The sequence below is a fragment of the Heterocephalus glaber genome, unplaced genomic scaffold (genome assembly GCF_053883595.1).
Source record: "Heterocephalus glaber isolate CG9 unplaced genomic scaffold, H.glaber_assembly_v1.0 deba00001452, whole genome shotgun sequence".
NCBI lineage: Eukaryota > Metazoa > Chordata > Mammalia > Rodentia > Bathyergidae > Heterocephalus > Heterocephalus glaber.
The window spans coordinates 19,563,518-19,584,605 of record NW_028258302.1 but is presented as its reverse complement, the minus strand read 5'-3'; the positions used below and the strand labels follow the sequence as shown (position 1 = coordinate 19,584,605).

At 54.2% G+C, this 21,088-nt stretch overlaps 1 protein-coding gene across 9 annotated transcripts in view; it reads right to left on the bottom strand.

The window, feature by feature from the left end:
- The window catches only part of Hspg2 (heparan sulfate proteoglycan 2), a 97,036-nt gene that overhangs the window by 57,464 nt on the left and 18,484 nt on the right, over positions 1-21,088 (bottom strand). For all 9 annotated transcript variants that reach the window (XM_087215619.1, XM_087215626.1, XM_087215621.1 and 6 more), the window contains exons 2-6: positions 6,848-6,983; positions 5,699-5,743; positions 689-798; positions 532-590; positions 117-277 (exon numbers count right to left, since the gene is read on the bottom strand). In XM_087215619.1, the coding sequence (XP_087071745.1) occupies positions 117-277; positions 532-590; positions 689-798; positions 5,699-5,743; positions 6,848-6,983 (511 nt within the window). The remainder of the gene's footprint in view (positions 1-116; positions 278-531; positions 591-688; positions 799-5,698; positions 5,744-6,847; positions 6,984-21,088) is intronic.

The following is a 21,088-nucleotide window of genomic DNA, read 5'->3' as shown; positions in this document are numbered from 1 at the left end:
CTGAACCTAGCAGTGTGCAAGCCCAAGCTAGGAGGACCTGAGGTGGAGACACTGAAGGGGGATGCACGCAAGTCTAGAAAGGGAGCAGGTGGCCCCCAGCCCCAGGATAGGCTCACCTGTGCCCAGGCGTCGGAACTGGAACCCCTGGGGGGAGGTGATGTAGGGGCCGATGGAGCCCCCAGAGATGACCGAGTACAGCACCTCCTGAATCTGAGCCCCATCTGCATTCCCTTCTGAGCCCACATCCAGCTCCACAAAGACCCAGCCATCCAGCTCCCTGGGTGGGGATGGGCAGAGGGTGGGGGAGAAAGATGTCTGTGTTCTCGGCTCCTCCATGAGGCCTGGCCCCAGTGCTCAGGCCTTGCTCCTACACAGCCTGTGCCCAGAGCAGGGCCATTTAAGGCCCAAATGATGGGGATCGTTCATCAGGCCTTTCCTGCTTCCTTCTGGGGACCCAGGCTTCCTCCCTAACCTCACCAGCCTCTCCAGGACAGCCCAAGCCCCTCACCAGTCCCCAGGGACCCTTCTCACTTGATGAACACCACACTGACGACCTGGTCTCCGGAAATCTTCAAGTACTCTGACTCCAGCTGGGGAGGGACACAGCATATCAACTCCCAGATACCTCCCCGATCTGTGGTCCTGATCCCCTCCCCACCAGGGTGCTCCTCAAGCCACTCCAGTGTACCCTGTCCACCACAGCCTCTGACACAGCTCGGAACTCCCTGGAGCCTGCGTCCTCCAGCCGAGGGCTGTACTCGATGGAGTGTGTGAAATTGACCAGCGCCCGGAAGTACACTGTAGAAAAGAGGGGAAGGGTGTCAGCAGCCTGGCATGGGGTGGCCTCGGGCAGCTGGACCAGTGGGTGGAAATGGGAGGATGCCCTACAAAGCCTCCCACATAGGCTGAGACCTAAGTATCTGTAGCTGGGCTGCGCCACCTACAGGGGCACACGTGTGTGACAGCCTGGCAGGCCTGCCCAGGGCTCCACACTGAGGCCCATCTGGAGTGAGGGGCCTTAACACACAAGGAAACGGGCCTGATCCAGAAACCAAGTGACAGTGCAGAAGAGGAGGCCCCAACACTCAGAGGAAGGCTGGACAGGAAGGGTGGCTTGCAGAGGAGGCTGGCTTGCCACAGGGACTTAGGTCATGCCTCCCCAACCTTCCTTGGCCATTGCTGCCACATTCCCCAGGATGCAGTTCCTCCCATCACCTCCTCCATGGACACCCGAGCTGCGCTGGCTGGGCCTGAGACCCTCCTCTGGGATGTGGGACACACAGACCCTGCCAATTACACATAGACATGGACAGGCCATAGAGTGGCAGAGGCACAATCATGTGCTGAGTCAGCCATGCCCCAGGCACTGACCTCACCTCTCTGAACCTGTTTCCTCCTCAGTGAAGTAGGAGTGTTAACTCCATTTACCACCCTGGGTGGTGGTAAGGAGAAAAGACATCATGGTCACAAGCACTACTGTTCCCAGGCACTGCGTAAGCCCCATGAATCAGGAGCTGTGCTTTATCTTCCTCACTCCACCCCAAGACTGCGAGCTCCACCCGGGGAACCTTGGGTCTCAGCCACCCTGAGCCCCAGGGCTCACTCTGAGCCAGGGCACAAAGCATACACTATGGAGTGATGGCTGACCATGTTCCCATAACCCTGTGTGTGCATACCCAGACAACTACTGTGTCGTGGGCACCTGCTCTGCTCTACATGACGCTTTACAGCCATGGCATTTCCTGATGTTTGCTGTAGTGAGGATCATGAATGTCCACCAAACAGCCGTTTGTTGAAGGCTTGGTCCCCGTTAGGAGGGGGGTATCTAGTAGGAGAAATTAGGTCACTGGGGACATGGCCTCAAAGTGGATATTGGGACCCCGTTCCTTCCTGGCTGCCATGTGGTGAACAGGTCTCTGCCATGTGCTCCCGCCATGATGGGCTGGGCTGCCACAGGCCCAAAGCAACAAGGCCAAGTGACCATGGATGGAAACCTCTGAAACAGTGAGCCCAAAGAAACCTTTCCTCCTTTTAAGTTGATTATCTTGGGTGTTTTTGTCATAGTGATGAAAAGCTGACTAGCACAATGTTCATAAGTTCCTATGTGTTGTAAATATGAATTAAACTGTGTGGCAGATGTGTCATATATATGTATGTACATGAGTCATATATATGTACGTACACATATATACGCACACACACATTCACACAGACACAGCCTGGCACATAGTAGGTGTCAGGAAAATGATAGCTGAATGAATCCACACCACAGATCCACAGACTGTGAAGGAGGAGACCGTGGTACACATATACAATCACACTCACTCCCAAGCATTTCTTGAACACCTATTAGGTACAAGGTATTTACCACATTAAAACCCACAATGTTTATGAATTAAAGTATAAATTATAAATGCCAAGTTACTATGAGTTGCAAAAGATCCTCTAACAGGTACAAAGTGCTGGAACCAAGCCTGCCACGGAACAGGGAGGCAGCGCCAGCCAGTGATTAAAAGCCCAGCCACTAGGGTGACAGTGCCACTGATAGCTGTGATCTTGGGTGAGTGTTTGACCTCTCTGAACCTACGTCCTCATCTGTGACACATGGACAACGGGAGTGCCATTATTAACTCTGATTGTGCAGGGAAAGCCTGGGAATGAACCTGGCTGTACTTCTCGTCACCTGAGGCAAGCATTCACTCCCTTCACACGTCTACACTGAGGGCCTTGAACCCCACAAATGATCATTTCTGTCCTCACTTGCTAGTGCGAGGAGACAAAAATAAAATAAAGGATCCAGGTATATATGGACTACAAGAAACAAACAAGGAGGGCTGGGGTGAGGGCCTACTGAGGGGTGGTGACCAGGAAGTCCTCTCTTCAAAGGAATGTTTGTAGAAAGGGGCTGAGCCACAAGAGGTGTTAAGAGAAGAAGAGTCCTGGCAGAGGAATGGCAAGTGCAAAGGCCCTGAGGCAGAAGGGTGCTCTGACAAGTGACAGATGGCCAATATAGGTGGCCGAGTAGGGAATGTTTTTCACTTTACTCTCTCTCCACCAGGCCCCTGAGCCAGGACTCTCTCTCCCTCTTTGATTAAGAGAGCCCCAGGGTTGGGTCCGCGTCCAGGAGTGAAGCCCTGCACCAAGAGAGGGTGCTTGTGAAGGCCTGCTCTAAACCACAGGGACAGGGCTGGGCTCTCGGGTGCTGGGCGGTGGGGATTCTGTGGGCCAGAGCATGTGTAGGGGCCGTGAGCTCAGCCACAGAGGCGCCTTGTGAGCCAGCACAGAGGCCCATTGAGAGTCCCCCCACCCCAGACCCTGGCCTCAGCCCACGGCTCAGGGCGGGTGAGGAGGCCAGGCCTCTACCCAAGAATGTGCCTGCTCCCAAGGGAGGGGGTTGAAGCACCACAAAGCCCTTTTCTATAGGGCCTGGGAAGGGCACAGATCTAGCCTGAGCCTCTCCACCTCTCCCAGGGCAAGGGCAGGTCAGGGCAAGTGCCTGGTCTCTAACCTGCGCTGTTGCCCTTTGAGGGTCTGAGGGCCAGGGCAGAAGGTGGGGCTTGCGGCTTTCAGAAAGGACTGTGGAGCTGGGGAGACTCCCAATGTCTGACCTGGCCGGCTCTCTCCCACCTGGCCCCTGACTCTACCTGGAGAGCTCACTTGAGGCCAGAGGCTGGAGGACAGAGGCTAGGGCCACTCTCTAGTGGAGAGGGCACAGGGAATATGCCCATACCTGTTCTAGCCCTGCCACCCCAACTCCGGATGCCTGTCCCTGTTCAGCAGAACTCACCACACACCCCACTGTGTCTCTAGCTCAGGATCTCTGAGTCCTGGGGTGGGCCCAGAATCAGCCTTTCCTCAGGTGGAGACTCCAAGGACTTGTTCCCTCAGGATTCCACCAGAAACCCCTGGGGAGGGACAGCAGGATCCCAGCCACAGGGTTCTTTGTTTGTTTCTTTGTTTCAGTACTGGGGATCGAACTCAGGACCTTGTGTTTGCCAGGCAGACGCTGTGCCACTGAACTACATCCCCAGCCACAGGGTTTTGATCTATAAGGTCAAATAGGGCAGGAGCTGGTCTGGCCCAGATGCCAGGGAGGTGCCTCAGAGCCTCCTAGGTGACTCACAGCCAAGCGCAGCTGGGAAGAGGTTGACAGGGAGAAAGAACAGCACAGGACAAGCTGGAGAAAGGCAGAAGGGACCGTGCTCCCATCTGGCCTGGGCCTGGGCACTAGCCAAGGGGAGACTCCTTGTCACCCAGGGGTGAGCCTGAGCCTGCAGAGGTGACAGGAGGAGGTGAAGAGAGACAGAGACAGCCAGGGGGATGGAGAGAAGCACAGACACTGAGACAGACAGAGGTGAGGAGCAGAGAGAAATGATGAGACAAAGGCAGGCAGAGGGAAGAGAAGGAAAAAGAGACAGAGAGGTACAACCAGAGCAACAAGAATGGGCCAGGCAGAAAGAGACAGGTCTGCGGGAGAGGTGGCAAGGAAGGGAGCAGATTACACTGTTAGGGAGGCTGCTGACCCGCAGAGCCAAGGAGCAGAGCCCTGCCTGGGAGAGGAGGGCCAGGGCCACAGCTCAGAATGGCCCATGAGGGCCAGAGAGCCCTTCTTGCCCAGTGCACAGAGGGTACCATTCTTGGGCCTGTAGTGGGCACAGGACCCTGGGGATCAGGGAGACATACCCGCAGCCTCCCAGTTGAGATTTAGCCCAGCTTTGCGGATGTGTCTCCAGGGCATGTGGCCAGGCCAGGCTTTAGGCCTGGAGGTCTAGACCTGCCTCTTCTCACAGATCAGCCCACTCACAAGGCAAGCAGGGGCTCTGGCCTTGGGGGCCCCAGCTGCTGTCCCTATCCCCCTTCCTTCCTCACCTCTAGCCTCCCAGCTGCTTACCAAGAGAAAAGGGCTGACCAGGACCACTCAGAGAGGGCAGAGGGCAGAGCGGCCCAGCTGCCCACAGGAGGGGGGCTCAACATTTCTGAATAAACAGGGAGGACCTGAGCAGGGTCTCAGAAGCAAGGCTGGGACTGGCAGGAGGAGCACAGGTCACTCTAGGAGGTGACAAGTATCCTAGGACCCACCTGACACTCCCACTTGCAGGCCCCACCTGGCTCCTAGGCTCCCTGTACCCTGCACAGACTGCCCCAAGGGAAAGCCTAGGCAGAGGCCAAGTCCCAGTGCTGGGAGGTCATAGCCAGGACCAGACTACACCAGGACCAACCCTCCTGCCAGCACTGGCCAAGTCAGGATGCACCTGGCTCACTAGCTTGGGGCAAGTGACCCCAGCTCTGGAGAAGCCTGGGCTACACTGACTGCCAGGTGGATGGTAGCTCAAATCCCCATCAGAATTCAGCTATTTATGGGCCGGGGATTTAGCTCAGTGGTTTCGCTGCCTGCTGCACAAGCGCAAGGACCCGAGTTTGATCCCCGGTACCAAAAAAAAAAAAAAAAAAAAAGAATTCAGCTATTTATGTCCACTGCCCCTGGCCTTGTGCTTATGATAAAGGCAGGCACAGATCCTGGCCATCCTCAATGTCCACACAACTTGGCAGGTAAGAGACCACTCCTGCTTCTTGCAATGCAGCCCCAGGGCAGACCCAAAGAGTCCTCAAGGCCCTCAGCCCAGGAGATCGGGCCTCTGTGGCTCAGAGTCTTGTTGTGGGGCAGAACAGGACCTGCAGGATGCCCACAGCAACTTACCCATCTGGAAATCCCCGCTGCCCAGGTCCCCACTGCCCAGGCCATCTGCAAACAAGAGAGAGGCTTATTCAGCAATGGTACTTGTTGAGCACCCACTGGGTATCAGGCATTGTGGGGGCCCTGGCAGAGAGGGGCAGGGTCACACAGATGCAGAATGATTATGGTCCTCGACCATACCTCAGAAGGGTGGCCTATCAATGCCCACTGGGGAAACATCTGTCAGAGAGGGTGTGGACTGAGTCCAAGACACCAGGGGCTCAAAGATCTGTCCGATGGCTGGGACAGAGGGGTCAGGTCAGACTGGCAACCAAGTGAGGAAAGGAGGAGGTGGAGCAGCAGGAGGGGTGACCAGCCTGTACCACGCACTGCCAGCCACCTTCCCTGTTGGTCCCCACTGTCCTGGGCAGCAGAGAGAAGCTGTGGCCACCCCAAGATCACACAAGTTTTCAGTGGTGGATGCTAGTCACCAGGACCAGGGCTGAGGACACAGTGGCCCACTTCTTTGTTTTTATTTTTTTCCCCAATACAGAGGACTGAACCCAGGGAGGGGTGAGCTAGAATTACAGGAATTATGGTTCAGATCTAAAATGTTTCCCAAAGTCTCAGGTGCACAGGGGTGGGGCTTTCAGAAGGTGATGGGATCATGAGGGTTCTAATTTCATCAGTGGATCACAATCTGATGGCATTGTTGGAAGGTGAAGGAAATGTAGGAGGTGGGGCCTAATTGGATGAAGCAGGTCACTGGGGGTATGACTTCGAAGGGACTATCTTGTCCCTGGCCCTTTCCTCTCTGTCTGCCTTGCTCGCTCTCTGCTTCCTAGTTGCCATGGAGTGAGCTGCTTCCCTCCACCACATCCTTTTGCCAAGAGCTGACCACTTTGCTCCAGCACATACTTCCTGCCTTGATGTTCTGCTTCACCGTGGGCCTGGAAGCAATGGAGCCTCTGAAATCGCTGACAGTGTGAGCCAAAATGACTCCTTCCTCCTTTAAGCGGACGAGTGATGAAAGACCAACATGACAGTCACACACCACCATACCCCAAACAGCCCACTCTTGTGGCACCACCTGGGGTGAACTTCACAGGCCTCCTGAGGGACCAGTGGGAAGAGCCATGACCCCACCCCACCTCCATGGACCCTACGACTCACCCCCAGAAGCATCGTCAGCCAGCAAGTCCTCATCGTCTGAAAGGTACGAGTAGTTCCAACCAGCCTGGCCCGCTGTGATAGTCTCTGTGTCCTCGGGCAGGGACAGGCCATCGTATGCTCTCAGCCCATGGGTCACCTGTGGGAAACAACAGAGCCAATCAAGCCACATGTCCAGCTCCCATCAAGCCCCAGGGCCCTTCCCCTCATTGGAGGGAAGAGGACTCAAGAATTTAACCCTAAAAACCTGGTGGTTAAATTAGCCTTAGTTTGGCTAAGAGAGCCAGACTGTTTGGGACTGTTTCTGACTCAGCTCCCCCAAATCCCATGAGCCCCTGGAGGCCTCAGGCCCCAAACCTGCAAATTCTGAATGAATCTTCAAAAAAAAGCAGAAAAGCAAATAAAAATCACTCGGTAATGATGACTCCTTTTTCTCTGGAGAAGGAAAAGCACAGCTAGAACAGGATGAGTGAATAGACAGAGGGACAAGGCAGTTAAGGGATAAGCTGGGCTAGTAAACTCGGGGGCCATGGACAGGTGGAAGGGTGGCAAGTGGCAGCAGGGAAGGGACAAGAGTGGAAACTGAGGTAAGGCAGTCTCAGATGCTGCCTCCAACAGCAGCCCCTCCCCAGCTCACACCGGCTGCCTTCTGCCTCAGTCTGGCCACCACACCTCCAGACCAGAGGGGACACATTTCCCTGGGCTGGGGGGTGAGCCTCGGCACTCTCGGCCACAGTGACAGGGCACTCGGCTTGGAGCCCAGCAGCTGGGCTGAATGGGGTAGCAGAGGTGCGGTCTCAGCTCTGCATGACCCCAGGCTAACGCTGAGCCCAGCACAAGCTCTGGCAGGGTGCCTGTCCTTGGAGGGGCTGGGGGTCCCCCTATGTGGGCTGGTGCCCATACATGCCTTTCTCAGGTGTGGGGTGGGGACCTTGGACAAGATGGATATGTTTCCAAAGGAGTTTCCCAGAGAACTCAGAGGAAAACTAATGCAAGGAAGCCCAAAGGCGCACAAGGCCACAAGTACCAGCAGACAGGAATTCACTGGCCCATAGTAACGTCCAGATGTCCAGGGACAGGGGCCTCAGGCCTGCCCCAGCCTTCTCCAAGCAGCCCAGCCAGGCCTAAGGGAAACTGGCTGGCTTTTGAAAACCAAACCCAGGGGCTAGACAAAGTGGCCAGGCCCCAGGAGGAGCAACACGGAAGAGCCAACAGCCCCGCTAACCGCCCCCCCCACTCAGCACCGGTCACGTCCCCTCGAACCTCTGTCTTCTCCAATTGTCCCCACCCTGGTCCCTCTGTGGGAGCATCCTTCCTCCACTTGTCTGAGGGGCCAATTGCTGCTCACCCTCCAAGACTCAGCTTAAAATCACCCTCTAAGTGCTCAGGAGTGAAAAGGTACAGGTGACAGTGGATGAGCCTCAGAGCACGCACTCCATGAGTCTGTTTTTGGGACACTAGGGGAAAATGTCTCACATGCTGAGGAAAACATCAGCAGTCTCCTGGGTGCAGGGCTAGGCCGGGCTGCCTGGGAAACCTTTGGGTGCTGATTCTAGGTATATCCCTCTTGTTCTCACTACTGACCCTCACACTTCCTTCAGCACATTGTACTGTGGGTAAACTGCACCTCAATGAAGGAGAGGAGCGATTCTCTGCCCAGGCTGGGTCTGGTTACTGCCTGTACCTGGCCTAGGATGGAAGCACCCAAAGGCAGGGACTGACATGGATGCTTCTCTACCTTCAGTACCTGCGCTCAGTCGGTACTTGGATAAAGGGACAATACTGTCATTGCTGTCAATTCTGCTGCTTCCTGAAGAGGACTTGCTTCGGAGGAGCCCTTACCCTGCGCAGTCCATGCACATCCCCTCCCTGCCTTGGGAGCACTCTAGGGGAGGGGGTTCTGTGCCATTTAGTCACGAGTCCTCTCTGCTGTGATTTGACACCCGCTCCCACAGTTCATGGGCAGCACCACCTGCTCCTTCTCTTCTCCCCATCACTCAAACGTCCGTCCCTGTCCTGAGTGGTGGTCATGTCTACCTGTCTGCATCCAGGGTGTGGCTTAAGGACCTCCAAGGCTGGAGAAAAACACTGTTTCTTGAGCCTCTTCTCAGAGCTCCTGAAGCAGGTTCTCATCTCAGGTCAGATGGTCATAGCTGTGCAGGCCCAGGGCACTCTGACAGCCACAAGGCAAGACCTAGACCCGGGCCTCTGCCGCCTTCCTTGGCTAGGAATAGAGGGCAAAGTTCCCACTGGCTGGAGGGTGGGTGAGTCTTGAGCAGGCCTTGATTGACTTAAGGGGACCATGAGACAAGGGCTGGTGCAGGGGCCTGACTTTGAGCTGAGGTAGTCTAAGGGGACTGGCTCTGTGTCACTGCCATCCCTTCATCCTTTCCATCCAAGCAAGGCCTTAGAGGCCAAGCACAGAGTACGAGTATGGAGATTCTTGGCACCCCCTAGACACTGCTGTCTGGAAAGGAAAACCCTGGTGGTGTAAGGTCCAGAACTTTTCCCAGGGAAGAGGGGGGAGGTTGGAACCGGACAGGAAATAGCAAAGTGAGATCCAACATGGAAAAAATGCCAGGAACATTCATCTGGAGTGAGAGGGGAAAGAGAATCTGGAGCACACTGGGGCCTGGTCAGAAGTATCCCCTCAATTCCAGGGACCCCAGGCTGGACCCTTCCAGATGCCAGCCTACCCTTGCTTGTAGCGCCCCCACCCGGGGTCCCAGGATCCAGGGTCAGTTCAGGGTCTACAAGTCAGAGTTAACCCCAGCAGAGAGACTTCATGTGTTAAAAGCTGAAGATCAAAAGGTCCCAACAGCTGTATTTCAAATCTAAGAGGGCAGAAGGAGCCAGATGGGAGGGAAATGGCTCCCGGAAAGAGCATCGAGGAGCTTGAGACTTGACCATAGAAGGGAACTTGGATCAGACCAGGAAAGTCCAGAATCAAATCAGGGAATAAGAGCTGGTGTTCCCTGAGCACCTGTGTCCTGGGGACTCCTGCCCCAGGCAGCAGGTATTAAACCATAAGGAAGGAGAGAAAGTCTGTCACGTGCTTAAAGCTGGGCCTCAATTCTCACTCAGCACTTGTCTGGCCTTATCACACTGAGGTTTAAGGAGCACTTCCTCTGAGCCAACAAAGACCCTCTGAGGTGGATGCTGAGCAGCTGTGAAAGTCCTTGTGTACAGAGGTGGGAACTGAGGCCTAAGGGGTCACCATGGGGAGGGCCCCCCACTTCCAGCCCTCTGCTCACCAGGAAAGGAAGTAGGGCTGGGCCAGACCTCCAGGATGGCCAGGAGGGCTGAGCAGAGGGCAGTACCAGGAAGCCGAGGGCTGGCCAGCCCCTATTCCCAACCTGACCAAGGATGGCCCCAGGGGATGCCCAAGATGGCAGTAGCCTGGGCCCATGTGGCACGTGCCTCAGGTCACAAGGAGGGCCATTGGTGGCTCCAAGGTCACAGGCAGAAATAGAACCCAGGCTTCCTGCCCTCCAGCCCGTCTCCGGCTGTGAGGGAGCCAGGTTTCCTCTCAGAGGAACCCAGTACTTTTAGGCAGGCATTGGAGCCGGATGGCCAGGTCCAAGAGGAGGGGGCTGGAAGGAGACTTGGCCCAGAGAGGAAGGAGCCAAGCTGAGAGGGGATTTTCCAGACCCTGTAGGTTCCTGGGGAGTGTGGGGGTGGCTGACTCACACACGGCAAGGCAGAGGTCTGTTCTAACATGCTGGAAACAATCGCTCGAGGCAGGGATTGGGCAGGGTGGCCCCTCATGAAGGTGGGGCCAGACAGGCAAGGGTACCAGACAGGGCCTTCTGGGAGGCACCCACTTCCTGAGGCTGGGGGTGTCCAGGCCCTCCTGGAGAGGACAAGGTGCATAGGGAGGGAGCTCCAGGTCCTAGTCCTATAGAGGCCTAAGGGATTCAGTTCAGGGACTGTGAGCTTGTGGTGTTATTTCCATTTTATGAGTGAGGAAACTGAGGGTCAGCGAAAGTCATCTTTATAAATGGGATGGAGCAGGCTAGGAGCTTAGTGTGGTGCCTTGTACACAGTAGGTGCTCAATAAGGGTTAAAATTAGTACACTGCAGGAAGTGCAGGTTAGAGAGAGGGGTGGGCGTGGATGAGGGGTGATACACGGGGACTATGGGATGTGGGCTGGAGTGAAAGGAGGGGTCTTAGCCCTGCTGCCCAGGCCCGAGGCTGGTGGAACAGATGCAGCCTGGCTGGGGTGCACAGGGGAGCTGGGTTCCAGCTCTGAGGCAGACTCTGGGACCCCCACCTCCAGGGCTCTGTGCTTCTCCAGAGACATTCTTTTTTTTTCCTCTCTTTTTTGGTACTGGGGATTGAACTCCGGTCCTTGCATTTTCGAGGCAGGCAGCAGAACCACTGAGCTAAATCCCCAGCCCTCCAGAGACATTCTTCACATCCCTTGGGCAGCTGGCCCATGCCTGCCGGCTCTCCTTCCCCATGGCTTGGGCCTCAGGCTCAGCCCACCCCCACCCCCACAATGGGCAGGAAGGTCTGAGCACCACATGGTCCCCTGGGCGGCTGCAGCTGCCCAGGCAAGGCTCCAGGCAACTGGGGCCGGAGTGGAGTGAGCTCACCTCTTTGAAATCCAGAGACCGTGTGGGGGCGGGGACGATGAGCCCCAGCCTACCCACCTGCCTGCTTCCCCTACTGGTCACGACCCCTGGCCCCCAGTCTCTAGGGAGGGACGTGCACCCAGACAAGTCCCCTCTCTCTGTGAGGTGATGTGGTCTCACAGGTGGCCCCCAAAACAAGTGCTACCTCTGCTCTGCTCCACCCCAGGCCCCAGATTTGGGGTCAAGGTGCCCGGCCCTGCCCCTAGCCGCTCAGTGCCCATCCACAGGCAGCAGATGGCAAAGGGCAAGGAATCTGTCAGGGCAGCACTTTGCTGTGCAAACTGCCAGGGGCTGTGAGCCCGACACAAAGGCCAGAAGCCCTTTAATCTCCTGGCAGTCTGAGAGGGGCACTGGGCTGGAAAGGAGGTGGCTGTGGCCTCCTCTGGCATGCCTATGTGCCCGTGCCACTTGGGAGGCCTGCCAGCTTCTCACACTGGGGGCCCAAGGCGGGAGGACCTTTGCCAGCCAGTCAGCCAGGAAGAATACCGATCCTCAAAATAAGGAGAGGGGCTGGCATTCAAGTGCCACTGTGTGCCAGGTGATGAGTTAAGGTCTTTACAAGGCTTATGTTACTCAAATCCACACCAACATCATGAGGTAGACAGCAGTGGCAGCCTATCTTACAGAGAAGGAAACAATGATCAGAGGGGTAAAGTTATCTGCCCAAGGTCACACAGCTAAGGCAACAGGAATTGTGACTGAAACTATGACTCTGGCTCAGATTCCTGCATGCTGCCAGCTCAGTGGCACAGCTGTCAGCAGGTCCCTGCTTCTGACCTTTGACATCTGCTTTCTGAAAGCTGGGACCAAGATGAGACCCAGAAAGTTGTGACCAGCCAGGGCCTGGAGGGAACACAAAGGAGCCTGAGGAGGCCCAGAGCCTGTAGCAGAGCCTGGGGTGCAAGAAGCTGGGTGAGAACTTCCTAGACCCAGCCCTGCCCTGAACTCACCATGTGGCCTTGGATGGGCCCCTGGCTCCCTTCCCTTTCAACAAACTTTGTCGAGTCTCCACTATGTCCTGGGTGTCCACACTGGCCACCTCCATGCATGTACACTCAGCCACCAGGAAGGCAGTGGCTTCTGTTTTGGTCACTTCAGTGTCTCCACAACAGAAAGCACACAGCAAGTACTCAGTATTCCACAGGTGCGGGAATGAACTTGCCCAGCCACCCTAAGGCAGCCACGAGCCAATCTGACCAAGTTTAGAAAGAGAAAGTAAAGACTTGTTTACATCACACCAGTAAGAAGGACAGAAGGACCTCAGGGCCTCAGTCTCCCATTAACAAAATCAATGCCACAGTTTTCCTGAGACCCAGCTCCCTACTCTAGCCTAGGGAAGGAGGAGATTGTCACATGATCCCTGAAAGAGACATGTCCTCAAAGCCCGCCCTCAGGCCTTGGTCCTCTCAGCTGTGAAGTGAGAGTGAAGCACTTCATCTTACACGCTCCTTCCAGGCTGTTGGAGAGACGGGAGGATGAGGTCCCTTGGAGAAGCATGGCCAGTGAACTTTGAAGCCATCTAGCCTGTTCCCAAGTGGCCTGCGGGTGGTCGCTGCCCTGGTGCCCCTCTAGTGTAGCTGGGATGGGCACCCAAACCAGATTGCTTCTGACCAGGCAGAAGACCAGCTGAGTCTCGGGAGAGTGGGCCGATGGAACAGGAAAGGCAGGACCCATGATCAGTCACACACCCGATTCCAGGCTACCTCTGCCACCTTCTAACTGGACAGTCTCAGCTTCCTCACCGCTAAGAGAAATCAGCAGTCAGACCTGCCCTGTAAGGTACAATTCAGGTTGCTTTGATCTCTGTGCCCTGAACACCTACCACGTGCTGGGACAGGGATACAGCAGTGAGGCAGACAGACAGACAGGGAACTCTGAGTTCCTGGGGAAGGTCACAGACAACGGAGCACACGACAGGGGTGCAGAGTGGGAGGATGCTGAAGAGGAAGGATGGGCCTGGAGAGCTTGGGGAGGGGGAACCCTCACTCAGCAAGGAAGACTTCACAGGGGAGACAGTACCCAGCTGGTCCTGTACGACAGTTCTGGCCAGTGAGATGGAAGAAGGGGAAATGGTGTGTACTAGGCAGAAGGGAGGGTGCTCAGGGGGGCCAGAGGCAGGAGAGCCCTGGCACCTGCAAGGGGCAGGGGGAAGTGCAGCAGTGGGACACATAGGAGTGCCAGGAGATGAAGGTGGCAACCCCCACTACAAGTGCTATGTCCTCAGTTGTGCCAGGCACAGAGGCCAAGTTGCTCCAGTGCCCGCAAGTCAGTCCCTATACTCTCCCTACAGCCCCCATGAATACCCCAAGAATGGGCCTCCCCTGGCGGGTGAACACGAGGACACAGAAAGCCACTAGGAAATGGCACTGCCTCAGCCAGGGGCCGGGAGGGGCCAAGGCCATGGGGTACCCCGGCAGGAACAGTTTCCAGGCTGGGCCAGGAGCAGCACAAGGGCCCTTAGGGGTTGAACATTATCTGCCCAGCACTGCCTGTGGCATTCTCATGCCACCTCCTGCCCTCAGGCCTGGCCAGCTTCTCTGGCTCCGGTGGCCTTCCTGCTGCGGGGCCCTACCATGTCTGTGGGGCTTCAAGGCCTCTCTGACCTGGCCAGGCTGCCCACACTCACTCATTTCACCAGTGAAGCCCCCAGTGCAGGGCAAGGCCTATGGGTAAGGCTGGGGGGATGTTCCACAAGTTTTTATTGAAATGAGACACCACTAACATCAAAGACCACTCCCTAAAACAATCAAGTTAGGCCTAGTTGCTCCCAATTCATGAAAGGATGGGAAGAAAAGTCCTTGTGCTCAACCAAGTTCTGTGATCTGCTATGCACACACAGTCTTTCTCCAACATCTTTTGTTGTGCTCTCTCTACATTCAACTCAGAATTGGAACAAGCCAGGCACCTTCCCACCTCAGGGCCTTTGCACTTGCTGTCTCCCTTGCCTGGGACACTGCCTCAGATATTCTATTAGTCACTTCTTCCCTTCTCCAGTTTCTACTCACACATCACCTTTCAGAGAGCCATCTAGACCTCACACAAGGCCTGGAATCTGCTAAGTTCTCTCTCACTCCCTTCCCCCTGCTTCACTGCCCTCCACTGCATGCCACCAGCTGTTAGTTCACTGCATATTTATGTGTTTATCTGTTTGTCTCCTCTCCTAGAAGGCAAATTCCTCAAAGGCAGGGACTTTGTACATTTTGCTATTTCCCCAGTACCTGGTGACAGGCCTCCCAAGTCGGACGACCCACCCCACCCCCCCCACCCCCCCCCCCCCCCCCCCCGCCAAGCAGACCCACTATCCACATCCACAGGAGTACAGAGATAACAAGAAGCCAGCAGGCGCACTGCTGCTCTCACCAGGGCCCTGTTATCAGCCCTGTTATCAGCCAGCCCCAGGCCTATCACCCATGGGACTCTAAAATTTTCCACCCTCTTGACCAGCACCCCCTCCCCTACCTAAACTCCCCCATATCAACCATGAGCACCCTCCTCTCAGTGCCAATGGCCTTTTCCCCTTGGCCCATCTGCATGCAGACAGCAATAAATTCATCGCACGTTGCTTGAACTTTGCCTGCCTCGGTGGTCTCAATCGTGCCTAGGTCTGACTTATACCTGGCACATGCTAGATGCTTAAAACTACTTATTACATGAAAATAGAAGGAAAAAATGGAAACAAAGCTTTTGTACATAGGGTGGGGAGTGGGCTTGAGGGGGAGAATGGGATAAAATAAAATTTATTAAAAACATAAAACTACTTATTACATTAATGAATGAATGAATGAATGGTGTTTACAACTGAGAAGACAAGCCTTGCCCATAGTCACAGAGTGGCAAGACCCGGGACTTGAACCCAAGATCTGATTCCAACCCTGGAAGGAAGTTGGCACTGATCCCTCCTCCTGCCATCTCTCTGGCTACCAATCCAGGGATTTCTTGCAGGAGTTCATCCCAGGGTAGGAGTAGGGGACAAGAAACTACAACAGCCACTGAAGCGGGGGAGGGGGGGGGCGCCCTCCAAGGCCAGCAAGTCCAGAACTCAGCAGCCAGGTGGCAAGGCCTCTGTGACTTTCTCAGAAGTTGGCCCGTGGGCATCAGCAGCAGGAAAAAATAGGCTGGAGCTGGAGCCCAACAGCTGTGGCCCAGGAGACCAGGACAGCTGCCCCCAGGGATTCCCTCATCTGCTTTCTGGGACCAGTTAGAACTGGAAAGGAGAGGAAGGGCCAGTCCTTCGGAAGCGGCCCTGTCCCCTTTCATTGTGACTAATGTCCACAGGAAAGGCAGGGGGAGAGTCCTGCAGATGAACACATCTGGGAAGGCACTTAAACAAAGCTGAGTAAGTCCCCTAAGTCCTAAATGTCTCCACCCCTATGAAGAGAGAAAAAGGTAACTATTAATGTTTCCTAAACTTGCTTAACTCAGAACCTTTCCTTCACACAAAGCTCAAAGGACTAGGGTTCCACAGAATGCACTTTGAGAACACTCACCCCTAACATACCGCCTTTCCCTCAGTTAGCTATATATTAAGGTTTTGAATGTTTGATGTGCTGCTCCTGCCCAGCACACCCAAGGGGCTTTCAAAAGGGGTTCATGAAGCAGAAAAGCAAAGGCCTTGAAGATGGAGGAAAGCAAGCCAGGTGACAGGCTGCTGTGTCTCTCCTCCAGGTGACTCCTCATCACCTGAACCCCAGACCAGGCCTGCCCTTCCTCCCATCATCAGCTTGCCCTCTCAGTGAGGAGTCCTGTCAGAGGGGACAAAGAAGGTGGCCCCAAACCTGTTATCCTCAGTCCTCTAGGAAGGTTCAGAAGTGAAGAGGAGGATGCTGAGGTCATCCCTGAGTGCAGAGTGGGCAGCTAGGGTGGCTGGGGATACAGAGGGACACACACGGGGTAGCATTCTGCCAGATGGCTACAGGACCATCTCTGTCCTGGGCCGGTGTCTTCCCTGGGCCTCAGATCCCAGGTCTGTCAGACAACAGGGTGGGCCTAGGTGACAGGTCTGTCTGAGCTCAGCAGTCTCAAGACCACTGCAGAGGGAGGTGAGGGGGAAGTTGGGAACATGGGCAGAGTTTGGTCCCCTCCTCTAAACACTCTCTTCAATCAAAACAATAACATTTTCTATTTTCTATTCTGGCCTCTGCACAATGGGTCTGGTTTGGCCCCTGAGCTGTGAGGCCATGAGCCAGTCATTTCCCCTCTTTGTGTCTGTTTCCTATCTGTGAAATGGGCTCCATGATTCACAGTACCAGCATTCTTCTTTATCTGTGGTTGGAGATATTTGGGGGAAAAATTACATCTAAACTGAACATGTACAGACCTTTTCTTCTTGTCACTCCCTGAACAATACAGCACAGCAGCTGTTTATACTGCGTTAGATGTGATTCAGTATCCAGAAACGACTGAAAGTATACTGGAGGGCAGGTGTGGGTCACATGTACCAGTGCTATGCCACTTCAGATGAGGGACTTGGCCATCCTCGGGGTTTGGTATCCATGGAACTCCCAGAACTCATCCCCAATGGCACCAAGAGACTACTATAAAAAATATCTACCAGGGTCGGGGATTTAGCTCAATGGTTCCGCCGCCTGCTTTGCAAGCGCAAGGTCCTGAGTTCGATCCCTAGTCCAAAAAAAAAAAATCTACCTAGTAGGGTTGCTGTGAAGATTCAATAAAACATAAAACAACACTCCAGGAGGCTGAGGCAAGAGGATAGAAAATTTGAGTCCAGCCTTGGCAACTTAGCAAGACTCCACCTCAAAATAAAAAATAAAAGGGCTGGGGATGTAGCTCAGTGTGAAGGTGCTGGGTTCAAACCACAGTACCAAAAAAAAAAAGAAAAAAAAAACCCAAAAGACCATAAAATGATACCAATAGCACCAGCACATAGTGAGTGCTCCATTCGCTGCTGTCATTACTGTCATTTGCAATGGGCTGTTTCACTAATTAATAAATTTGAAAGCCATCAATTTTGAAGGCCTGGAAGGTTCCTTCTGCTTTGACATTTTAATTAGTTGAAAAGCTAGAACATTAAGATGCTACAATTCTAGGTTGTGACTTCCACCAGCAAAAGGAGGGAATCACAGCCAGAATGAGATGAAGCCACAGGAGCCAGACTTCAGGGAACAGCTAGCAAAGGGTCATTATGGTCACCATCGATATTCATGTATACCTTCCCTCCCAGCCACTCCTAGACAGACTTGGCAGCTCCCAAGATGCACGCATAACAGCATGAGCAAGGTAACAAATATATGTCAGAAACACCTGGGCAGGTCAGACAGACAAGCCTGCAGCGAGGAGACAGTTAAACAGCAGGTGCAAATCCCTGAGATCTGGGGAAGGGATGACTCACTAGGCTCCAAGCTTTCCAGTGGCCAGTGGGAAGAAGAAACCCGCCCTGGCCTCAGATTCCATGACCCATGAGGTAAAAGACAATCCTATTGCTTAGCAGAGGCACAACTATGCCTGACATCCAGAGCAGGGACCATCATGAGAGGCGAGGTCTGCCAGGCACCCTTCTTTAGCCGGTTAGCAGGTCTGACATCCTCTCAGAGCCCACTGGTCACGATCTTTTTTATGGTACCGGGACCCAACTCGGGACCTTGCACTCCTGAGGCTGGACCTGATCTTTAGGTCGTAGACAGCTAAGTTATTTAGGTATCTTGTAGGCAGTTAAACAGCTGGCCCTTAAGGAGTCAATATGAAAGACAATACAGACACATTCACTGAAGGTCAGCATTATAAAAAGAGAGGAACTACTACACTCACGTACTTCCCCTAGGGATGAATAGCAGTGATTGATATTCTAAATAGACATCAATCACCTTAAGTGGGGACTAGACTCTCCCTAGCCCTTTTCCTTTAAGGAAACTGCTTGTTCATTCTGTGTACCCTTGCTAGGTAACTTGTTTTCCCATTTGATCCCCCATTTAATCAATATTACCTGAGCGACTGTACTTACAATCTTATTGGTTGATTATGGTTTTGTCCCACCTCATAATTTCCCTTTGGATCAATATTACCTAAGGGACTATACTTATTAGTCCCTTAGTAATCTTATTAGTTGACTGTAGTTTTGTCTCTCCTTGAACCCACCTCACCTCGTGGCTTTGGTCAATGGAACACTTTTTTTTTTTGGTATCGGGGATCGAACTCGAATCTTTGCACTTGTGAGGCAGGTGGCGGAACCACTGAGCTAAATCCCTGGCCCTTTTGCGAAGTGGGGTGGGTGGGCAACCCACTTTCCAGTCCCCATTCTGTCTCTCTTAGGCAGAAGCTATCTTTCTCTCAATAAATTCTTCCTACTCTTGGGCCAGGGATTTAGCTCAGTGGTTCCAGCACCTGCCTTGCAAGTGCAAGGTCCCAAGTTCCATCCCCGGTACCAAAAAAAAAAAAAAAAAAAAAATTCTTCCTACTCTTAACCTGCGGTGTTCCTAGAATTCCTTCTTTGACTTTAGAGAAACTGAACTGGGCATTTCAGATACCTAGCAGGTTGGGAGTTATATTTCCCTTGCATTTTTGAATTGCTTGGTCCTGTATCACTTTAGAGGCTAAGGCCAGGGCAGACTGCAGTGACTGAAGATTCCAGAGAGGATGGAAGGGAGTTGAGGGAGCCCCGCCTTGCCCCAGCATCCTTGGTCTGGGCAGGATTACCTATTGGTCCCCAAGCCCCAGCACAGCCAGCCCCAAAATAGCCAGAGCAGGGGAGGGTGCCAGGAGGCCTCAGGCAGGGCCTGGCAAGGCCTGCCAAAGAAGGGCCCAGCGGGGCCAATGAGCACAAACCCCTGCACACAACAGGGCACCTTCACCCGGGAGCCACCATCCACCCGCTCCCCAACAGCTGCACGCTGTTCACGCAGTGCAGAATCCGGGCTGCCGTCCCAACCACCGCAGGCGGCCTTCCAGCAGCAGAGCCAGATGGAACAGTCCTCACGGAAACACCACCATACCTTATAGGGAAGTGCCCGGACCTCCTCCCGCTGCCGCTGCCACTGCCGCTCCCACCTCCAAGCCCAGCCTCACACAGCCTACTGTGGCTCCTTCACCCCAGACAAAGACAATGGGGGCTATTCTGGGCTGCCCTTAAAGCGAGAGACCTTGTCCCCTGTGAGACCTTCCAGAAATTGTTACAGCTTGAAATTGTTACTGGCAGCTACATCCCCTGACACTCCCAATCTCTCCAGACAGGCCCTGCCGGGATTCAGCCCTGAGGCTGCCTCCTCCAGGAAGCTCACCCACTGAGAGGAGATGCTGCTGTAAACCCTCCCCAAAGAGCTGTCTACACTGAACTGTATCTCTAGATCCTTTTTATTTTGAGACAGGGTCTCACTAAATCTCTAAATTGTCCAGGCTGGGCTTGAACTTGGGATGCTCCTTCCTGCCTCAGCCTCCTGGAGTGCCAGCATCACAGATGTGAGCCACCGCGCCCAGCTAGGGACAGGAATTTGGTCTGTTTTGTCATTGCTCTCTTTCCAGCACCTGGCTCACAGTAGGTGCCAAGTAAATATTTGCCGACTGGTACAAATACACATAGAATGTGTATGGAGCTCCCATGGAAACATGCAGAGCCCTGGTGCACAGAGGGCTAACACTGATAATCCACCTGCTCTCCTTGGGAGAATGCAGACCATGTCCCACCCTAGGCTAAGTACCTTATATTGCTTAGCTCATTTCTTTGACTAAACAACCCCAGGAGGTTAAGCACTGTTATAATCCTACTTTATAAGCAAGAAAATCAAAGTTCCATCCCATGGGTTAAGCAGCTTGCCAGGGGTCCTCAAACTACTCAATGGCCAAGCTGGGAATCAAACCCAGGAAGCCCTAAGCATCTATCACTGCATATAAGAAAAGACCTGGAAGAAAGGATCAGGGAGAACCCCTGCTGGGAGCTAGAAGCCACAGCCCAAGTTTAGCTACTACGCAGCTGTGTGACTTTATCTACTTACTTGCGGTACTAGGGGTTGAACCCTTTGCACTGAGCTACCCCACCCCAGGCCTTTAAATTTTTTTTTATTTTGAGACAGGGTCTCACTAAGTCACTAAGTTGCTCTGGCTAGGGTTGAACCTCAGATCCTTCTGCCTCAGCCTCCCAGAGTGCTGAGATCAGAGGTGTGCGTGCACCACCACTTCTAGCTCCTGTGACTTTGAACGAGTCACTTGGCCTCTTTGTTTTTTCTTCTATAAAAACAGGGCATTCATTCCTATTTCTTCAGATCTTCAGTAGGATCAAAGGAACTAAAGGATGTGATCATGTCCCCCGCTCAGCCCCGAGCCCTCCCCGGGTAGTGCTGGGAAGGACGGTGGGAAGACGTGCAGGGAGGAGGACCTGCCCAGTGTGGGCTCTGGATGAAGCTCTGCAGCTGCTGATCACAGCTAGGGAGTGTGGGTCAGGCTGAGCCAGGGGATAAGGGGCTGGGAAGTCACCTCTGGGCTCTTCTGTCACCCTTCCCTGCTGACCGCTGCTGGAGCTTCAGGGTCCAGGGCACCACACCAGGCAGGGATGGGGTATGAGGAGGAGGGAGCTGGCTGGCTGCGGTCCCATCCCCATCCCTTCACCCCGAGGGTTTTGTGCCCAACGTGCCATCACTGGGCTGGACTTTGGGAACCCCA